This window comes from Exophiala bonariae (assembly GCF_035927105.1).
Source record: "Exophiala bonariae strain CCFEE 5792 chromosome Unknown scaffold_1, whole genome shotgun sequence".
Taxonomy (NCBI): domain Eukaryota; kingdom Fungi; phylum Ascomycota; class Eurotiomycetes; order Chaetothyriales; family Herpotrichiellaceae; genus Exophiala; species Exophiala bonariae.
The window spans coordinates 2,247,302-2,268,318 of NW_027042476.1; the positions used below are offsets into that span (position 1 = coordinate 2,247,302).

General features: G+C 51.4%; 5 protein-coding genes and 1 non-coding gene across 6 annotated transcripts; 2 read left to right on the forward strand and 4 right to left on the reverse strand.

The window, feature by feature from the left end:
- The first annotated feature begins 1,747 nt into the window (after positions 1 to 1,747).
- Positions 1,748 to 1,881, forward strand: LTR84_000794. The gene has a single exon. It is a non-coding gene; the product is annotated as a tRNA-Glu (tRNA).
- A 4,011-nt stretch (positions 1,882 to 5,892) lies between these two features.
- Positions 5,893 to 6,316, reverse strand: LTR84_000795 (uncharacterized protein; the record flags this gene model as incomplete). Its single annotated transcript, XM_064844424.1, has 2 exons — positions 5,893 to 6,222; positions 6,272 to 6,316. 2 exons carry the CDS (start codon positions 6,314 to 6,316, stop codon positions 5,893 to 5,895), a joined length of 375 nt encoding a protein of 124 aa, XP_064712284.1.
- A 119-nt stretch (positions 6,317 to 6,435) lies between these two features.
- LTR84_000796 (uncharacterized protein) lies at positions 6,436 to 11,747 on the reverse strand (the record flags this gene model as incomplete). Its single annotated transcript, XM_064844425.1, has 7 exons — positions 6,436 to 6,707; positions 6,885 to 7,318; positions 7,386 to 10,169; positions 10,218 to 10,781; positions 10,829 to 11,030; positions 11,078 to 11,268; positions 11,332 to 11,747. The coding sequence occupies 7 exons, from the start codon at positions 11,745 to 11,747 to the stop codon at positions 6,436 to 6,438; spliced, it is 4,863 nt and encodes a 1,620-aa protein (XP_064712285.1).
- A 1,008-nt stretch (positions 11,748 to 12,755) lies between these two features.
- Positions 12,756 to 14,726, reverse strand: GRS1 (Glycine--tRNA ligase 1, mitochondrial; the record flags this gene model as incomplete). The annotated part of the gene is made up of 1 exon (XM_064844426.1): positions 12,756 to 14,726. One exon carries the CDS (start codon positions 14,724 to 14,726, stop codon positions 12,756 to 12,758), a length of 1,971 nt encoding a protein of 656 aa, XP_064712286.1.
- Positions 14,727 to 15,277: 551 nt separating this feature from the next.
- Positions 15,278 to 16,648, forward strand: LTR84_000798 (uncharacterized protein; the record flags this gene model as incomplete). Its single annotated transcript, XM_064844427.1, has 1 exon — positions 15,278 to 16,648. One exon carries the CDS (start codon positions 15,278 to 15,280, stop codon positions 16,646 to 16,648), a length of 1,371 nt encoding a protein of 456 aa, XP_064712287.1.
- Positions 16,649 to 17,019: 371 nt separating this feature from the next.
- LTR84_000799 (uncharacterized protein) lies at positions 17,020 to 20,916 on the reverse strand (the record flags this gene model as incomplete). Its single annotated transcript, XM_064844428.1, has 1 exon — positions 17,020 to 20,916. One exon carries the CDS (start codon positions 20,914 to 20,916, stop codon positions 17,020 to 17,022), a length of 3,897 nt encoding a protein of 1,298 aa, XP_064712288.1.
- Positions 20,917 to 21,017: the final 101 nt, after the last annotated feature.

A 21,017-nucleotide genomic window follows, 5' to 3' on the forward strand; every position in this document is an offset into this window, starting at 1 on the left:
GGGAGGAAGAGAGTATGTTTTCTGGTACCCAAATCGCCCCATTTTCTTGTCAAGCTCGTGTGATCATGTTTTTGGGGCTCGGTTGCGGCTAGATCGCACACTTTTGCCGGAAGTCGTGGTTATTCTCCTATGTTGAAACTGAATCGTGTCTTGTCTTGAGTGCTCTGCAGTAGCCTACTTTTGTATTGCAGACCGAGGACAATCATGAAGACAGCCATAAAGGTATGGCTTGAATCAGGCTGATTCGGTCTGTCAGGCAAGTACAGCACATTCCAATGGCAAAACAGATTAGATAGGAGGCTCTTCGCAGCACTAAAATAGTGTCCCAAGTGACTGGAGGGATGAATCGTGCTCCTGTTCGCCGTGACTTGCAGCATGATTGCTTGTTCTCGCTTGAGAATGGCGGGTTTTTGAGAAGGGCATTGTCAATAGGGTGCGAACTGTGCCTGAGCCTTCTTCATGTTCGTGGCATTTTGCGGCATGATTGCTCGCCGTTTGAGTGCAAAATGAAATTTTCGAGGAGTTCGTTGTGTTGTAAAGTGCATCCTACCCGACACGAGGCTCAATTCGCCGGGCGACGCACCAGTGGGGAAGAGTAGACGATCACTCAATCATCTATCCACTATTGGTTTGCCAGTGTCTGTGTAATTAATGTCATACACCATGAGCCTAATATCTGTTTCGAATCTCAACCCCCGCTTGGTTTGTTTGATGGTTGAACAAGACCCTCTCGAGGTCTGCTCTGTGGGAATTGAGGAACACTGAAGTTACCGGTTTGTCCACAGAGATCTCGCTTTTCCTTCGCTTCTAACAAATGTTAGGCCCGCGAGCAGGCGTTGATGATATTTTGGATATCGTAAGTGCCAAGTGTTGATATCGAATGCCAATCAGGTTCGGTGTAATCGATGATGACAAATGAGTTGTTGAGTTTGAAATGCAAGACTCGAAGGTCTGCCGCACATGGGGCCTGGAGGGGTTATCCCATGGGATCTCACTGTCTCTTCGCACAATACGTGCGGCCGTGAGCGGGCGTGGTTGTGGTTTTGACATTGTTGTGAGTAGCGAGTGCCAATGTCGGATATCAATCATCATCGGTGCAGTCGATGATGACGATTGTCATTATTGTAAGTTTGAAACGAGACTCTGGAGGTTCGCTCCGTGGGACCTGAATCACACTTAAGTTATCGGTTTACCCACCGAGATCTTGCTATTCCTTCTTGATGGGTTTGCACCCAAAAAGGCCCGCAAGCTGGCAGTTGTTGTAGTTGCTAGGATGTAGTGTCAGCTGATGGGAAGGTAGATTAGGCTGATCCAATCCAACAGTAGAGTGAGGTTTGCGATGGAAAGATCGTTTGTCACGAAGATGGTGGGGATTAACTTACGGACAAGATCAAGGCTCGAGAACATGGTAGTGATAGAATGACAGGCTCATAACTTATGATTGCGTGCTTCAGGAGGAGTCTTTCTTGTGATGATTCAAGAAGTTCGAGTTGTTTGAGATGGATGTTGGGGAGACTGCGAGTTAGCAAAGTATGGGGTAGTGCCAAGAGATATGGCCAGACCTTCGACTTGAAGTTCTACGACGACCGGTATTCTTCCCGATCGGGTCGAGCTCCGGAGGTGTACATTCTGTTCCAAAATTCACAAATTAAAGAGCTCCAATTTTCTTTAGCCTTAAGTACATAGATTTGAGAGTGGCAAATCTTCTCAACAATTCGAGCACAGCTTCTACAAGCCGCTCAACTTCGGGGTCGTGGTTTAGTGGTATAATGCGTTCGTCTCAACCCAACCATATCAGCATCAACAATAACTAACAATCTCCCAGATCCTTAGCACTCAGCAGTTTGGATGAGGTCCGGGGTTCGATTCCCCGCGACTCCAAAAGCACAGCTTATAGCTATGTTATCCTTTTTTTGCATTTTAGAAAAAAATCTTACCTCGCTGTGGATTTACCTCGGTGTTTCTGCACTATAGGTCAACATATCGACACATATATACCTATTTAGTGTTGCTGTGGCTCTCTCCAGTTAGGATCTGAACCAACAAAATTCGATAGAATTACTCTCACAAGTTCACTCATCAAATCTGTAATTCAAAATATATTTCATTTTTACCAGCTCAAGGCACGCTTTCGCAGAGCTTGTCTTCTACGGTGGTCCAGGTGTGAGGATCTCGTGCTTAGCACCGCTAGCACTTCGGATTCTCTACCTCTGTGGATGTGTGATCATTATTTGGGTGCTTAGGTAGAGCTCAATCCACACGTAAAATGGTTTGTTCTACCACTCGCGTCCAATGGGAGGCGCTACCCTCAAAGACTTCAGCGTAACAGAACAATTAAAGTGTGATGGCGCTTTTGATTAGTTCTCGTCTCAGCCTCTATGTACTGGAGCACACCGTCTCGGTGCTCATCTCTCGACTTAGCGGTGACCTCGTATCAATTCCTCCGCATGCTCGAATCTATCGCCTACTGTTCTGCATGGTCCTCCATTAATTTACACTGTATATTGATCATGCAATCTCCAACGCTGGGATATGCTTCTCCTAGATTACCAGTTCAGCACGACCTAAGTCACCCTTCCACTCGTTTTGCATCATTAGTCTCCAATGAGGTTGTCAAAGGTCTTCTTTTTGCTCATGAAGGGGTTGGTGCCTTTTTACTCCATATTCCATCCTTACTTAGGACCTTTACTACATTGAAAACACAAGATCATCCACTTAGGTAATAACAATGAATATCAGTCGTTCGGCTATTTAGATGGCACGTAGGGGCATACTTGATACATACCGGAATAGTCGGTCGATCCTATATACAGAATCCGACATATCTAAGCACACATTGAAGTACTTAGGTATCTACTTGGGTAGAATGGGGGAGCCTTTTCATCCAAGTAGTAGCCTCCACTCGTCTCACTTTCGTGAGTGCTTTCTTTGTATTTTTTGCAAATTCGTACCTCTCGCCTTTCCGTTGACCTCCATGACTATACCTCGGGGTGTCTAAACTGTTGGGTGGACAGACTTATCGAGCTCTTGAGATAGGTGGAGGCTCTCTCCAGTGATGGCCTAGATCTGCTTCGAAATTTGATCCGACTCTAACAAATTCCTTAATTTTTGTCAGCAGAAGGTGCCCTCCTCTCACTTTCAAGGAATATTTCTAGCAATTTCCAGTCTCCAAAAGATTGTCAGATCTTCTTTTTGGGTTTGTGAGAATAGTTTGAGACTATTGTTTCCTGGCTGTCCTATCTGTCACCCATCTCCTTAGCAAACTCACTACATCTGAATACATATGCGTAGGATAGCTCGATGTCAACTGTTCAACTATTTATGCGACATGTACAGAGCGTTACTTAGCGCACGCCGGAACGGATAGTCGATCTTACACACTGAACCCGACATATCTAAGTACACACCCAAGCACTGAGGTATCTACTTGTATAGAGTCGAACACTATGATTACAATATTTCAACTCCTTATGTCTCATTGCCTATAATAATTTCAGTCAATCGACACATTCTCCTCGTCGGAGACATCTACTCGGAATGTTCTCATCCTCCGACATAATGCCCGGGGCGGCTTTGTTGACTGTGTTCACCCATTGGCGGTCGGATATTGTACCGGCCATGCTGAGATTCTAGGAGATGACAGTCTCGGTTTGGCCGTCTCGTCGGAAGCAGTAATCTGCCTTTTCTCTCAAAGCCCTCGACATAGGAATATCGAAGTTTACCGTCTCATAACACATGCGTTGGAGGTTCAAGCCGTAGCTGGACATCGAGTATGAGGTAATCAGGATTTGAATACCATTCTCGTTGTCATTGAAATCATCAATTATATCTTGTCTCTCGTCTTAGTTGAGGTCCGAGGTGTACAAACCGTATTACGCGCAATGCTGTAGGTGTAATCCTTGATTTGATGGTGTCTTGTTGGTATGATGAATGAATGAGGTGGTTCTGCCATAGGAAGGATATTTAAGTCGTAAACAGCACTAAACCTAGTCGAGATCTATGACGTAGCTTAGATCTCAATATATAACTACTAGCCTAGGGGGTCATATAATTCATGAACTACCTTCCCCGATTTCCTTTATAGAATACGCCGTACTCAACAACTCCACAACGAAAGGAGGTCTACATATACAATTAGTTATATAGTCTAGTAGCTATATAATATAAGAGATAGCCTACTAAGTTATACATTATTACAAATTTTAAAAGAGAACTTATGGCTAAGAAACATGTGAGGTCGTCACCAAAATTGAGGTGGTAAAGAGTAGAAACTCCAGCAAGAAACGCAGTTTGGGTGGTTCATGAATTCTGACACTCGCTGGGTGATGACCCTCTCGAATAAATTGCGTTTATTGATATAAGGATTTCGAGGAGGAGGAAGAGGAAGAGGCTATATCTTCAAATATCGACTACGATTTTCGAAGGAGGAGGAGGAGGAGTTCGAAGAGGAGGATACCGAGAGACTTCGACTGCAAGTCATTAAGTTCCACGTCCTGTTCACCTCGACTAGAGCGTAGCAGGTGGTAGTAACGATTTCTTATCATTATAATCCCTTCGTCTTCGTGAAGAGTCCTCGTTGTCGAAGTCCTACCACGATCCACACTTCCGAAATATCTTGAGAAATTGTGGTCGAAGTCTCCTGATATTCTTCTTCTCGAAACTCCTCCTCTCGCAATACCTTAAGAAATCGTGGTCGAAGTCTCTTTATTTTCTTCTCTCTCAACTCTTATAAACTAGTATCGGCACCTAAGGATCCTCTTCTTCCTTACAATCCTCGAATCCTCTGACGTAGCTTACTTAAGAGAGGCATATATTGGGAGCAAGAGCTATATATTAGATCTCGACTAGGTTTAGTGCTGTTTACGACTTAAATATCCTTCCTACGGCAGAACCACCTCATTCATTCATCATACCAACAAGACACCATCAAATCAAGGATTACGCCTACAGCATTGCGCGCAACAAACCGACGTTGAGCTTGATCTTGGTGAGTATGTCCCATAGTAGGAGCTGTTGGGCTGGCAAGAGTGTCCAGACACACAATTATCTGTTGTGTTTGATGGTGGATTCGCTGATAATGGCTAGTAATGCCCGGATCTTTGGAGACTTTCGCACAGACGATCCGATTTGTTCGAGGGTGTTAGCTTTCTCGGGCATGTCGAATGAGGGTTCGCCGATGGCGCTTTCAGCTGTGTGGATCATAGACAGCCACTCGAAGAGTAGATTGTCAGTCTCCTTCCATTTCTTGATTGCTTCCGCGTACACATGGCCGAGGATATGTTCGAAACTGGGCCACGTGGACAACAACATCATCCTCCGGAAATGCTTTGCATTCTATGCCAAGCTTCCGTCCTTCAGAATCAAGTGTTTTCGGGCAACCTCCATAGCCTTCAAATATCGAACATGCAGTTCTTTGTTGAATTAAGCGGCGGATGATGGGCTTGATGGAGTCTCCAATAAGGCGACCATCGATGACGGAGGCGTATGTCTCACGGATATTGATTTCCATTGCCGAAAATGAACTTGCTGGCGGACTCTGGGTCCAAAAGTAGCTGTACGATAGTGTGACTCACGTCCTCCTCGCAAGGATTAAAGTCTCGATTGAGGTCGAGATCCGATCTTTGTGTTCTTCTTCGGTGAGATCGAGTTTGCGGAGACGTATGAACTGAAGATATCCCTCAATACTTAGGTATCGTCGATACGGCTAAGGCCAGGAGTCGCGCTCGCAAGACCTACCCATCCAGCCTTCAGCCATTGAATTGAGAGTGATTGTTTCCTTTTTCCTTCTTCACCTCACGAGCTTCATCAACCCAACGAGGTCGAACTTTCCCCGTAGAAGCCATGGACACTCATAATCAGGAGAGGTGTCATCTCGTTCGCTGACTTTTGCGATTAGCCATTTTCCATGCGCCATTTTGTGAGCTTCGCGGGTCCGTCTCGGCTTTGCCAAGTAGGATGAGGCGAGACAATGACTTTGCGATATATCCCACCGTCGAAGAAGGGGTGGTCAGCCTTTAAGAGGGTCTTGATTTGCTTGCCATGAATGTCACTTCGTATACGACCATCGCCATAGTACGCAAAAGGTTCCAAGTCCAGAGAGAACACCTTGATGGCGCGCGTGGCTTGTCTGGTCAGACTGGGAGGAACGATGAAAAGGATTGGCTTGTTCTTGTCGGTGATATGCTCTCCTGCATCCTTCATGAGCTCAATCCGGCGAATACGCTGTTCGTGTATTAGGAGGGATCTGGACTGGGCGATCACTGGGCTTTACCTCATGCATATGCGCGATCATAGTCACTGTCTTTGCAAGTCCCATAATATCTGCTAACAAGCCACCCGTCATAGATTGCTGGAATTGTGCCAGCGCGAAAAACTGCAGGGATCTGCCAAAACCGGAGAAATACACTGCGAGGCATTGCCTCTTGTCGGGGACGATCAGTCTCTTCCCATGACGGCCAAGGCACGTCGAGCTGTCTCGAGGTTGGTGCGTTCTGTGCCAAGTGACCGCAGGCGCTCCTCATCTTCCATGAAATTCAGGATGTCATCATCCGTCACCTCAAGCGCAATAATTTCCTTGGTCTCTAGTGCAGTCACCAGTTCTCGTCTCCACGCCTCGCTTCGAGCCGACAGTGATTGATTATCATCGAGTTGGAAGCGTGAGAGGACTTCGCTAAATCGGAGTTGGTCTCGATAGTCTTTGATCAAGGCTATAAGGTGAGGATCTGCCATAGAGCGCCGTCGAGAGCCAATTTTCTAGATCCCGCATTAGCTACAGCGGTCTTCTTCTTCATAACGACAGCAGTCCTCTGTTCCACAACGACAGCGGTCTTCTTCTCCACAACGACAGCGGTCTTCTTCTTCACAACGACGACGATCTCTCTCACTGTTGGGACTCGAATCGCGTGGAGCATCGGGCTGCAAACGGAGATGGCCTTGTAAGTTCAAGGTACTGGTGAGGTTATCATCCGGATCATCAATAACGATAGGCTGGTTTTGGGTGCCTTCGCTGTTATGTGGAAAGACTCGATTTTGCTCGCCGGGCATGATCTCTAACTTCACGTGCCCGTTGTCTTTAACATTGATGCTAACATTGATGCTGTCTTGCGCACCTTGGATGTTCTGCAAATGGATTCGGCTTTTCTCGTCGGGCATCTCTTGTTGCACATGATTCTCATTGTCTTCCGAACCGATGCTGTTTGGCAGCTGATTTCCAGAGTTGGAATTGCGTGCACGCTTCTCCGGTCGACCAATCACTGGAGATGGTGGAATGCTTGGAAAATCGCGACCGTGTGCCTGCTTCTTGCGTGTTTTGCAGATTCTGGAGTGGTGGCAGGAAATGTCAGCCCTGTAGAAGTTGACAAGCCCATAGATCCTATCATGCCGACTCTTCAGTATACGTGACGGCCGGCGAATCTGCGCATGGTCGCCCCGCCAGACTCCGTTCGATCACTGAGTATCTGTTGTAGAGCTCCCGGAGCCATTCGTCAAACGATTGGCCCTGTTCATTGACAATCCCTTCCGGGAGATCTTTCCAGCCGTCTCCTGGGACTGGAAGGAAATCCCAACAGCCGCACCACCTTTCTCCATCATCCCGACAATCTTCACAGATCCATATGTAAGGGCAACGTTTGCACTTGAAGAGGACTCCCTCATGTTCTTCAGAACAGCTCTTGCAAAAGTCGTGGGGGAAGTATGGTGTTCCTCTCTTCGACTTATGCTCCATGCGTGCCTCCAGCATGGTCAGCGCGGCAGCATCATCTCCCAGCTTCAGCAACTGTGAGGCGAGTGAAATCGCCAATAGTTTCCTGTTTCGGTCGTTGGCTGAGAGCATCAATTCTAATTTCTCGGTCAAACACGAAATGATTCGTCGACGTCGATGCTCTGGCTGTGTTGGTTTGTATGTCAACCAATGGACCGTTCTGAACCCGATGTCCTTCGCCATGTTCGGCGGCTGTTGCTCGAGGTAGTCGAAAACACTCATTCCGAAAATATCCATGACATTCAGGTCGCCCCTGTACTCAGATAGGCAAAGCCGCGCCAAACTGGCGTTGCCTTTACATACGGCCTCTGTCAAGGGCGTCCCTCGGCTGCCGCTCCAATGAGCAGGATCGGCCCCAACACGGAGGAGCGCTGCGGCGGGTTCGGGATTCCCATAAAAGCAAGCCAGGTGGAGTGGTGTGAGGCCAAAAGAGTCTTCCTCCGATGTGGCAATGGACGACTCGAGAAGGATGGTCGTCATCATTTGTGTTGAACGAAAAGCGCCCGCAGATTTGTGCAATATCGACTCACCAAACACTGTCTTCGCATTCACATCTGCGCCTTTATCGATCAAGAACTTGACCAAATCGACGTTTTGGCTTTGCACCGCGTAATGTAGTACTGACATGCCATCCTCGTCCAGAGCCAAAAGATCGGCCCCAGCATCGAGTAACCGGGAGGCGGCGTGCTCACGGCCGCTTTCTGCTGCGAAGTGAAGTGCGGTCCGTCCTCGATCGTCTCTGAGATCCGCTGGAAGCTTCTCTAGGAGATATTCCAACTGGCCTTTGGTGAACTCGTCTTCGTCCATCCGTGCAAGGTGGTGCAAAAAGCTCCGTCCGGCAGCATCCCGAAATGTTAATGGATGTTGACAAGACTCCAGTAATCGCTGCACGTCAGACCCTCGGTCGTGGATTTCGTCGTATTTGATGGTCATCCAGTCAATGGCGTGACGACATGCTGGCTCGAGCTTAACGTCGGCGTAGTAGGTGAACGGCCAAAGCAGGCGTAATACAAGAAATTCGGCGAGGACAAAGCGATGGTCGTTTTCCAAGAGCCGAACAATGGCAGGTATGAGATAGGTGTCTGTTCGGGGAGTGTATTCTCTGTGCATGTAGTCTTTGGATAGTTCACCAACTCGATAAGCTAATCCACCAGATCGCCAGGGATTGAAACTAGGATGCGCAACAAGTTTTCGAAGTATCTCAACCTGAAAATTTTGGGCAAGCCTATACCATGGGTCCTTCTCAAACACATCGTGAGGACCATGGGCATTGACATCCAAGTCATTGTGGGCCAGGAGCAGCATGATGATATCCCCTGCCTCCGAGACCTCTGCCTCTGAGGCATCCCTCTGCGTCAGCAAATCGACAAGCATAGGAAATGGGCATCCAAGGTTGATGTCCACATGACTTTTGGAAAACAACATCTGCCGAACAACTTCCCACTGCTGAAAGAGAATGGCATAGCAGAATGCGGTATTGCCCTCCCAGTCCTGAGCATTAACATCCGTGCCACCTTTGGAAATCAAGAGGCCCACGATGTCAAGATGTCCTTCTGCCGCAGCGAGCATCAAAATAGTCCTTTCACACTTGTCTCTCCAAGCCATTGAAGTCGGCTGAACCTTGATCTGATCCTGGACCAGGGATGTAAGGCCGTACATTGCTGCGATGTGTATATGTGAAGGTGGAGTTGTGATCCACCCATGATGTCTCCTCCACCATGATTCGATGGCGTATCTCTGATGATGAATTTGATCCTCGACTGTACGCGCCCAGAAGGTCACCGTATTAGGCGAAGCAAAGAAGTCATGGACTTTGGAGTTCATGACCGCCACGGACTCACTTTCAGGGCGTGCCAACTTGGCATGCATACCCCAATGTGCTATGGAGTAGTTCAAAAATGGCCAATGAGGAGGAGTTTTGTAGGGTAGCTCGCTCCTCAGAGAGTCGTTGGCCTGCAGAGAAAGTAGTATATATGACAGACACGTCGCCGCCAAGGTGGAATGTGGATGCTTGAAGAGTTCATCACGGCGCTCTTCGAGGAACTCGCTGACCGAGAAGTGAACCAACCTGATGACTGATGACTCGTCAATGATGACAAGCCCGAAACAGCAGTCGACGAGAATCTCGGCATCGATAATATCCCCAAGCTTCATGCTGCTCGAGTCAGTCGCAATCGCATGTTGCAGTTCATGCACAGTGAGCAGGGATTGTGCTGATGATAACCACATCAGGACCGTCAGCGCGAGTTTGGCCCGTGTTTTGGTATGCGGGTCTTGTGACTTGATCCGTTCCATGGTAAGGAGAAGATTTTCACCGAGGCCAATTGGCAACGTGTCAAGTGCCTCCTCGATTTGAGACCTGGTCGTCTGGCCAAGAATAACCTGCATCTGCAGAGCAGGAAGAAGAAACCTGTCTTGGTGAGTCATGTACGTCTGCAAGGCAGCATGTCAGACTTACATCCCGCCGGATCTTGAGGTGATGGTATGAATTATCTTGTCCTTCAGGCTATCGTCGATCATTCGGGCCGTCTGCGGGTTACAGGCAATTCGATCTTGAACGTACGCCGTGATATCCGAGTCTGAAGCCTCAATAAGGAGTTGGGGGCAAGATCCTAGCACCTCCGTGACGTCCGCTGGATACGGCCTACTGGTCACCATCAAACGTGCTTTCGATGCCTTGATGCCTTGGATGAACTTGACAATTGGTCCTCTGTTGGCCACCTTGTCGCATTCATCCAAGGCATCCAGGACAACGAAGACATCTTGAGTGTCGTTGCAGATCTTCAGGAAAATTGATGTGAGTTTGTCCCAACCGGGCAACTCCTCTCGCTTCGCGATCGCCTGGGACAATTCCACTGCCTGGGCAGGGACGTGTGTAAATTTCGAGAGCAATTGGTGCAACAGAGTCTGGATGACATTCAAGGGTGTCTGATCTGACTGTAATTTGTAGTCAAAATAAAAGTAGACGACTCGACGATTGCTTTGCACCGTGAAGTTGTGCAAATGATCGATGGCGATGGAGCTAAAGTAGGTTAGCAAGGCCAGGTCGTAGAGCGACAATTCACATACGCGAGGTGCGTTTTGCCAACTCCTGGGGCACCATTGCACCAGAGTGTGCCCTCGCTAGACGTCATGTCTCTCCATTGGACAAATCTGGATGTGTCGAAGAGCCAACGACCCACACCATCTAATCGTGTGAGCTGCAGATCGCGGTGTCTTTCACCATATGGTAGCTTTGGTATGCCATCGAGCAATTGCTTCAGTCTATTATCTGTCTCGAATCAGTCGCCTGTGGAAAGCTCGGTGGGTGGATTATACCTATTTCCAGATCATGGACGAATTTCTTGACCAGTTTCATGTCATTGACCAGATCTGGCATGTCCTTGACCATATTTAGTATCGTTTGAATATTGGCGTCGTTGTAGTTAGTCTGGTGTTGCTCTATGGTATTGAGACTAGTCTGGATCTTCGCGAGTGCGTCCGGATTCTGAGGTTGACAGAGTGCCTTGCTACTCAACGGCAACCAGATCAGTGGTCTGATGTTCGACCTCATGGCTTGTTTGACAACTTACAATCCCTCCAGGCTCATGGCGAAATGAAATATTTGAGCGAAGCGGTGCAGCGCAATGACAGCTTCGGTGGTTCCTGCCTTCTCAAAGGGCCAAGTTGCGCGACCCCAGAGTCTTTGCACCATGCTACTCGCGGCCAGAGGTTGGAGAGCCTTATGGATTTCCTGAAGTCGGTCTCGACATCCATCTACGGCGAAGAACAATACCGATGTTTGTTCAAACACGGTTTGACCTTTGCGGTGTTCTTGTTCGAGATGTTTTCTCAGAGCGCCGAGGACATGATCCACCGATGCGACCTCAGTGACCAGAGCCTGGGCCTGCGTATTTGCGTGCTTGAAGGCTGTGGCATATTTGACGATCCCTTCGGTCAATTGGATGCATACCCCCAGAATTCCAATCACGGCAGCGAAATCAGCCATGTTGATGGATGAGGTTTGGTGATGAACAAGAGGACGTCATCTTATTTCGTCAATAGCAGAACATTGTCAGGCTGATGAGACAGCAGACAAAGCTCGTATTCTCGGGCGTTCCAGCTTTGCCGGTTGTTCAGCGTCGCGGTGCCCCTGTACATTGCTAGACGCCAGTGCAACAAGGGACAGCAAATGAAGATGCATGGTGGCGCTTTGGTGTTGGCACACTGACAAGGTAGACCTTTAACTGTTGCAGGTGGGCTTAAGAGGTGACCAGCCTTCCCTCCATTGTTCATACAAACGTGAGAGACCACGCCTAGGTGCTTAGGATTACTGGAGTCAAAAAAGTAGTTTTCTGAATCAGTCGGAGCTTGCTAGGGATTTTCCGGTAGTGAGAGTGAGCACATTCATGTCCGGGCAGCCCTACCCTAAATTTTTACCCAGGCAGGTAGCCAAGAGGTACCTATCTACTCATAGGCATCGTAGGCATCGTACGCAGTATACCTACCTGGGGTGGGGTTTAACAAGAAGGGCGGATCAACGCGAGATACCAGACCTATTGCACTTGACAGAGGCATGGCGAGAGCCTCGTGTCTATCAATGTGAAGGAACTTTATTCCTGTGAGGGCTCCGGAAGTAAGAGCTTTGTAGTTAGTATTTATCACTTCACTCAAAGTGCACTTAAACGGGCTGTTTACATTGAATGTAACGAGGCATGTATTTCATCATCTCCCTCTATCTCACATTTACTCTACTCCAACATCTCACCACCAATGCCCCCCCCCCCCATCTCCCAAACGGCTTTTCGTGAGGTATTTTGGTACACGGCCCAGCGATTTCCCGCCACGGTGCTCTGGCCGCCATCCGAGGTGCTCATCCTGAACTTTTCTTAGGTCGTTAAGAAGAAGCGAATCGCACCATCAAAGAGGTCGGGTATCATTTGTAACACAAAAGCAAACGCGAAAAAAGTAACGACGCTCACGATCTTCCCTCTTGTCCCACAGCTCAGGACATATCTTATTCCACCTCCTGTCCCTCAAAGGCTGGCAGTCTCTTGGCGATGTCATCCCAAGTCTCCTCGCCATCAACCAGACTCTTGACAGCGTCGATGATTTCATCCTCGCTCGCACGAACCTGTTTGGTGGAGTCACGGTCGCGGAGCGTGACGGTGTTGTCCTTGACGGTCTGGAAATCAATGGTAATGCCAAAGGGCGTTCCGAGCTCGTCGTTTCGAGAGTATCGTTTGCCGATACTGGCAGACGAGTCATCCACCTTGTTCGACACCCCCACCCGTCGAAGGCGGTGGGTCAGCTTTTTGGTGTGAGGCTTGAAGTCGGGGTGGCTGGACAGCGGGACGAGGAGAACCTTGGTGGGTGCCACCGCGGGTGGGAAGGACAAAACACCGCGGCTTCCATCGCCTTCGCGAATCCAGAACACGTGTTCCATCATGCTGTAGAGAATGCGGCCGATACCGAAAGACGGCTCGATGACGTTGGGCGTGTATTCTCTAATGTGCTCGGTTCTCTTTCTCTTTTCGATCTTGATGAGGTCTTTCTCGAGTTCGGTGGTTCCACTACCAACTCCTGGGGTGGGCACCTCGATTTTTCCAGACTTCTCCAATTCCAAGGAAAGCTTCTCACGTAGATCCTGAGAGAGGGCGTCCACGGCGGATTCGACAGCTTTGGCATCGGCGCGGAATTTGGGTCCCAACTTCTTTCGATTCAGGTCGATTTGGAACTCCTCGACGACGAGCGGTTCGGCCCTCGTTTCGCGAACGACCAAGGCCGCACCGGTCTTTTCCTTGTGGACGGTCAAGTCATAGGCGCTCCGATCAGCACAACCAACACATTCGATCCATCCATACGTGGTGAAGAGCTCCGCGTCCCAGCAGTCGGCAGCGTAGTGGGCCATTTCGTTGGCCATGTGCTGTCGGAACCGCAATTTGGTCTTGTCGACGCCAATCTTCAACAAAAAGTCTTGGATTCTGGCGATGAAGTAGCCGAGAGTCTCGTTGTCGACGAGCCCGGATGCGACCGCATCACCAATGGTGACCTCGTCGCATTTGGTGCTCCCGGACAATTGCGTCTTTCTGTTGAGCAAGGTGAGTTTGGTGTTCTTGACCTCCTCGAATCTGGGGTGCTTCTTTCCACCTTCGGGGTCGACGAAATGTTCAATTTCGGCCATGAGGAATTCTCGAACCCGTAACAGTCCCGATCGTGGTGAGATTTCATTTCGAAAAGACTTTCCAATGGATGCTGACGCAAATGGCATGGATTGTTGATTGAACTCGAGAAGCTTTTGGAAGTTCAAGAACTGTCCCTGGGCGGTCTCTGGTCGAAGATAGCCGTTGGGCTTGTCGGCAGAGGGACCGATCTGTGTTTGAAACATGAGGTTGAAAGCCTTGGGCGGATCAAGCTCGGCACCGCTGGTCGGGCCTTTGATGTTGTATTTCTTGATCAGCTCACCGAGCTCGTCGCCTCCGTAGTTGTCAATCTTGGCCAAAGTTTCCTCGTATTCTTGGACGAGCGCGTCGTCGAGTTTTTCCGCCTTTTGGGATATCTTCTTCTTTTTCTTGGCCTCTTTGGCTTCATCGACCTCGACTTTGACGCCGCGAGCGTCCTTGTCAGCCTTCAGCCTGGCTTCGAGAACTTGCTCCACGAGATGGTCTGCTCGGAAAATCTCTCCACTCTTGGGATCTTTGCACATCCAGTCGGCAAACTTGTCCACGTGTCCACTGGTTTTGAGAACAGCTTCGGGGGTCAACATGGTGCAGTCGACTTCGAGCATGTCTTCCTCGAGGACGAAATGTTTCCTCCACAGGTCGACAATGTTGGCTTGGAGAGCACATCCTGGGGGCCCATAGTCGAACAGACCACGTTCTCCGCCATAGATTTCAAAGGAGGGGGTGTAGAAGAGTCTCCTCCGTAGTACCGAGTCGATGGCGGCACGATCAAGAGGCTGGCCGGTCTTTGTGGTGCTTGTAGCCATGGCGAGGTCGACTGAGATGGGATTGTATCTCTTCGACAAGGAATTGGTGGTGGTAAAAGGTCTCGCAGAGAGCAGGAGATGTGGTGGTGGACGTAATGCTTTGAGTCGAAAAGGAGAAATCAAAGCCCACATGAACGAGTGGAGGATGGATGGTGTGAATAACAGCAAGTGATCGGGTCAGAGCACTTGACTATTTGGGCAGAGGAGAGAGGTGGGAGAGGGGGAATGAGTTTCGATAGTCGTGAGCTTGGGAGGGAGCACAGTCTCAAACTCTCAGAGAGTCATATTGAATTTCCATCCACGGTGACTGAATTCAATCGACAAGTACGGCAGCCAATGAACAGAGGAAGTTGGATCAAAGTGGGGCTGGCACGGACAAACTGCGGGGAGAGTCTCGCCGAACCTTCCCCTTCAAGCCTTCAACTTTTTTTCTTGTTCACCATCACCGCTCGAGAGAACCACCATTGAGACGGACAACAAGACTCTGGGGCGCCGGTGTAATTTGCAAACGACATTTCGCTGATGCGAACTTGAAGGAACTCCCTTCCAAAATGCCCTCTCGTCCGCTCAAACTCTCCGACAAGGCGGCCCTCCCGTTCAAAACCGCCAACAAGCAGCGTCGACAGGATCTCCATCTCAAACAAAAGCGGGCAAGAGATGCGCTGAAACGAGCAGAGCGATTCAGTCGCAAGAAACAAGAGGAGAAGAACCCCAAGTTAAAGGCAGAACGGCTACGGAAGAATGTCCCTGCCACACTCGATAAGAAGCGAGTCTACGATGAAGTCGACATGGAACCCGAAGATGGGGGTTTGGGAATGGTCTACGATGTGGAGAGGCTGAAGAGGCGGAAATTGGCCGAAGAGCAAGATCTACTTGAAAACGAGGTGGACGAAGAACAAGGGGACGGTAGCGAAGAGGAGGACGATGACAACGATTCAATGCTCGACTCCGACTCCGGTTCGCCAGACGAGGACGGGTCACAGTCTGACATCGAAGCCTTGAGCGATGAAGACGCCGACCCGCTGCCCTCCAAAGCACAATTGAAATCCGCCAGGTCACGCACGTTACACAACCAAGACCAAGAAGGAGGCCAACCACCACACAGAGCGACATCACCCACCCGATCCACCACCTCAACCAACCTGTCCCTCGCTCCAGCAGCTCTAGCTGCCAAATTCCCGACTCTCTTCCCCTCACAAGACGAAAACGACGAAACATCCACACCACCCGAACCCAAAATCCTCATCACCACCTCCATCAACTCCACCCTGCACAAAGAAGCCGCCATCCTGACCTCCCTATTCCCCCACTCGAAATACATCCGGCGCTCGTCCCACCGGTACGGCTACAAGTTCAGCGTGCGTGAGATTTCCCAGTTCGCATCCAAACACGGATACACGGCGGTGGTGGTTTTGGAAGAAGACCAAAAGACCCCCTCGGGCATGACGATCGTGCACCTCCCGATCGGCCCAACCTTCCACTTCACCATCTCGAACTGGTACACGAGCAAATCCATCCCGGGCCACGGACGCGCGACGAAACACATCCCAGAACTGATCCTCAACAACTTCACGACGCCGCTCGGCCTGCTGACGGCGCATCTCTTCCGGTCGCTGTTCCCGGCCACGCCAGACCTACAGGGCCGCCAGGTGCTCACGCTGCACAACCAGCGCGACTACATATTCCTGCGACGCCACCGCTACGTGTTCCGCGAGAAGCGCGAGTCCGAGAAGGCCGTCGTCGGCGCCGACGGCAAGGAGATCGAGGGCGCCGTCAAAGGCATCCGCGCGGGTTTGCAGGAGTTGGGGCCCCGGTTGACGTTGAAGTTGAGACGCGTCGACAAGGGCATCCAGCGCCGCAGTGGGCAGGATTGGGAGTGGAAGAGTCGCATGGAGAAGGTCCGGACCAAGTTCCAGCTGTAGGTAGTTGTGATAGACGATGGATTGGGATGTTCTTCTTTCTGGATCTTTCGAGGATTCAATAATCTTGCCCTGTCCTACTAAAGTGGTGATCGTATTGGCATGTTTGATTTGTGTGATGAACATTAGTACTCATCGACACGAGAGCTTCGCGATAAACAATGTAGTCACATACACTATAGTGCTATTTGGGTATATACACCTACTCGGGCACAAGAACTGAAACTTCCCAAAATTGTTCGCACGCCGGCACACTCAAGGCCACTCTGGCGTCATCCAAACATACAGCAGCGGCAATAACAGGCGCAATGGCCTCAAAACACAGTGTGCAGTGCTCAAACATGGCAGATCAGTCAGACATCGACCAATCCCGCTCACTTCCCACCCGCCCTCCTCTTGTTCTTCTCCACCACCCCCTCGAGCACCTCCAGCCTCTCGCGCGTGATCTTGATCGCGTCCTCCATCTCGCGCTGTGAGATGCGCTCCTCACGCACCTTGGCCTCGACGTCCTTGGCGGCGCTGCCGTGGCTGAGCACCTTCTTGCGCTGTTTCTGTCGCTTCGTCGAGTCCCCCGACGATGAGACGTCGTCTCGACCCCCACTGTTCGAGGACCCGAGCTTGGAACCCTTGCGATTCTGGCCCTGCTCGCGGAAGAGGACCGTGTCGACGTTGGCGCGCGCTTCGAGCCAGTCCCAGAATTCGTTCTCTTCCTTGGCCCAGAGGGTGTCGTAGGCGACCAGCCGCTCGGATTCCGAGAGCGTGCTGTAGCCTGGATAGGGACCGAGGCGCGCGTTCGACGTGGGTGGTGTTCGGAACCAGAGGACCACGACCATGAATGTCAGCAGCACCAGGAGGAGTTCCATCTTGAGCACCGGTCTCAGAATGTCGGTGGCCGGTTGCAGCGGACCTCGGAGCGGCTCAAAGAGCCCCCAGTCTTCGCTCTTTTTCTTGGTCTCTTCGACCTTTTCCTCCTTGTGTCTCTTGTCGCCCTTGCGTTTCTTTTTGGTCACCTTGGAGACCTTGCTGGCGTTGGTCGTGCCCCTAGGTCTGCCGCTGATCGCGCCCCGGAGCACTTTGATCAGTCCGTCGCCGTATTGCTGTTGCCCGTCATTGGCACCTTTCTCGATGGGCCCTTTCAACCACGACTTTGCCGTCCATTCGATCGTGCAGTTCATTTGGAGTCGGGTGGCGTTGCCGGGCGCCCACGAAAGACAATATCGGGTCTTGACGGAAAAGGCGTTCCCGCTGGGGACATCGGGTGTCTGTGTGGTGCAGGTGACGGTCACGGCCTTTTCGAGGTCCCAAAAGTCGAGATTTTCGGTCGTGATACACTTGGTCTGCCGAGGACCGATGGAACCTCCCAAGGGCTTGATGTAGCTGTATTGTCGACTTTTGATCTCGTTGTTGAGACCCTTTTTGTCGTCCTCCAACACCAGGTCCGTACACTTGCAGTCGTCCGCCAGATATTTCCGTACAAACACACCCGACTCGGGTCCGTAGAGGAGTGAGTAGATTTTACCCAGAGGTGCCGGCAAGACTTCATCCTTGATGATCTTGTCGTAATGGGTGGCGGCATCGGTGCATTCGGTCGGGGCGTGAGTGGCTGGGCCGGGGAAGTCGTTCCCGGCCACGTCGGGCATTCCAGCCTGAGCGGCGAGAGATGGAGGAACATCGTTGGACGTCCCTGCAGCGATGCTCGCCACTTGAGCGACGGCCGGTGCGTTCATCCCCGACGGTTTTCGAGAAACGACCTTGGTCTCTGCGCCTTCGCTGGCGGCGTTGCTCGCGCTGCTCTCCACAAAGCTCGGAGCACTGTCCTCGTCGCCGCTGGAATTCGAGTCCTCCGTCGTGCTCCCTTCACTGTTCTGTACAATGACCCCGTTTTCCACGTTGGTGCCTTCGGCGACTTCTACTTCGCCCGACGCTAACTGTTTCCCATTCATGCTCTTTTGAAAACTGGCCGGATGACTAACCCTCCAGATGCCGATCAGCAGCTCAAAGGTCTGTTCGCGGTAGAGCAGACTCCGAAAAGTGTGTCGAGCGTGTAGTGTTTGCACGGCAATGGCGTTGGGGAAGACCATGGCGGTACTTTCCCGTTCAATGCTGACGACCTCTTCAAAAGAGATGACCACGGTCGTGACCCATCCCAGAATGTTGCTGAAAAAACAGATGTGTCCCTCGGAGATGTATATCCTGCCCGCGAGGAGAATTTCCTTTTGCAAGGCGCAACTATAGTCCTCGATCAGGTAGTCGTCCTCTGGCACGCTTCGAAATTGTTGGTGAAAATTCCGGTTTCGCTGTTTGGGGGCACAGGTGAATCCGGTCAGTCGCGGTCCCTTGGTCGGATTCACCAGCGCCGCGGTGCTGGCTCCGATCATGGCTCCAATCGCAGATTGACCGGTGGCGACCGACGATCCTCTCGATCTCCGCTTTCCCAGTTTGCTTCTGACACTGTTTGTCCTCCGGACAGAGCCGAGCTCGCCGTCATACACACTCCCGTTGGGGGGCGTCCTCTCCCCGTTGACGGCGGCGCTGATCAATTGTGCCTGCTTCATGCTGCTGATGGGGTCGGAGATCTCGGCCACCGGGGTACTTCCCGTGGAGGTCCGCTCATAGGCGGCAGACACCGCCCGTTTGGCCAACAGATCTTCCATCTTGGCGGCAGCCTCGTCGCGTTCCAGCATGGAATCTTTGCGCAACTCATTCAGATCGAGTCTGGAGCCGTTGTGGTTGGATTCTTCCCCGTTCAGACCGAGATGTTCAAAGTTGAGATCACCGGTGCCCATGGTCTCGATCGCCAGCTGCTTGCGCGGGACCTCGGGTTCGGAGACCTCTTCTTCTTCCTTGATGGGTTCCTCGATGGTTTTGGGTTTGATGTTGGGGTCCGACGCGGTGGTGCCCGCCCGACTGCGGTTGGGACCCGTGAGATTGGTAATGGTCGAAGCCGCATTCTGAGCGGCCGAGACCCAAGACGAGAATAGACCACCACTCGGGACCCTGTTGCCAAAGGTCATGCCCGATGCCGTCCGGCCGTCCTCCGTGGGGGTCAGAGGGGCGGTCATGGAGGTCGACAGTTTACTCGGTTGATGGGTGATGGAAGATGTCGACCTCGTCTTGCGGTGCGAGATCATGTTGCCAGACGGACTGACCACGATGTTGGAGAGTTCATCCTTCTCGTCGGGTGCCGCCTTGTCTCGCTGTGGAGACCCCGTGGTTCCATCGAAACGAGTGTCGGTGGGCGTCGGAGGAGTCACGGTCGTCAGGGGAGTGGTGATGAGCGCCGCTGGCGGTGTCAGAGGGCGAAATTTGGTGTCCAAGTTGGGCATCGAATGATTCTGTGGACGATCGACGGGGAGAGGAGGTGGGATCGGTTCTGCAGGAGGCGCTGGGACGGGCTCATTGGTGGACAGGCCCAGGCCCGAATTGTTGCCCAACGGGCTGGAATAGGCACTGGACACGTCGGTCTGCCTCCTCTCCGGGCTCACTTTGGGGCTCTTGCTGGGTTTTCCAAAGACGTCTCTGAACCTGCGGGCCGGTGATTTGCCTCGGATAGTGCCCAGGGTGTCGCTGCGTCCTTGAGGGAGGAGGACATCACCGCGGTCGAGTCCACCAAAAGTCGCCGCTCGATCGATCGGTGTCGACGTGGTGGGGGAGCCGCTCTGGATGGCCGGGCTTTTCGGAGAGGGCGAACGTCCCGCTCCATCCGGCTCTCTCAGAATGGGAATGTGACTTGCGTATCCGGGTAGAGGCGGCACCGGAGGGACCGCCGAATCTTGATCGCTTCGCGTGGTCGTGTGTGACACCAGAGGCGATGACATGGTCAAGTAGCCGGTATGTGAATCTCTGGAGACTAAGGGAGGAGTCTCGAGTTCGGAGTCATCGGTGAGTAGGTTGTTATCCCCCTCAGGAGGACCGAGACTGCTGGCTCGTCGAGTCAGGGTTGCCTGAGGAGGCAGTACCATCGAGCCACTCCCCGTCCGACCCCTCGCCAGGTCCTCTGCGGCAATCTTTAGTTCTTCCTCGTGCATCCGCCGCCTCCTCCTTTTGCTGTGGCCAGGCAGCAATTTTCGCACTCCGCTAGAGCCGGACTTGGAACTTCCATCCTGACTAGTGGAACGGGTGCTGTATCTGGTGGGGGACTTTTCCAGGACAAAGGAATCGGCGGAGCCTTGTCGTAGATCCCTAAAGCTAGAGTCTGAAGGGACATCGGAGGAGCGCCTCTTGGAAAGGACCTTTTTCAATCCCTTGAGCTGGGGTGAGGGTTCAGGCATGGTGGGGGCGACATTGGGAGAGGATAGAGCGGAGGTCGACACTGTGGCCATTCAAGGCTGAAGGATTGATACAGGATGATACGTTGGTGCGAAAGAGAGGT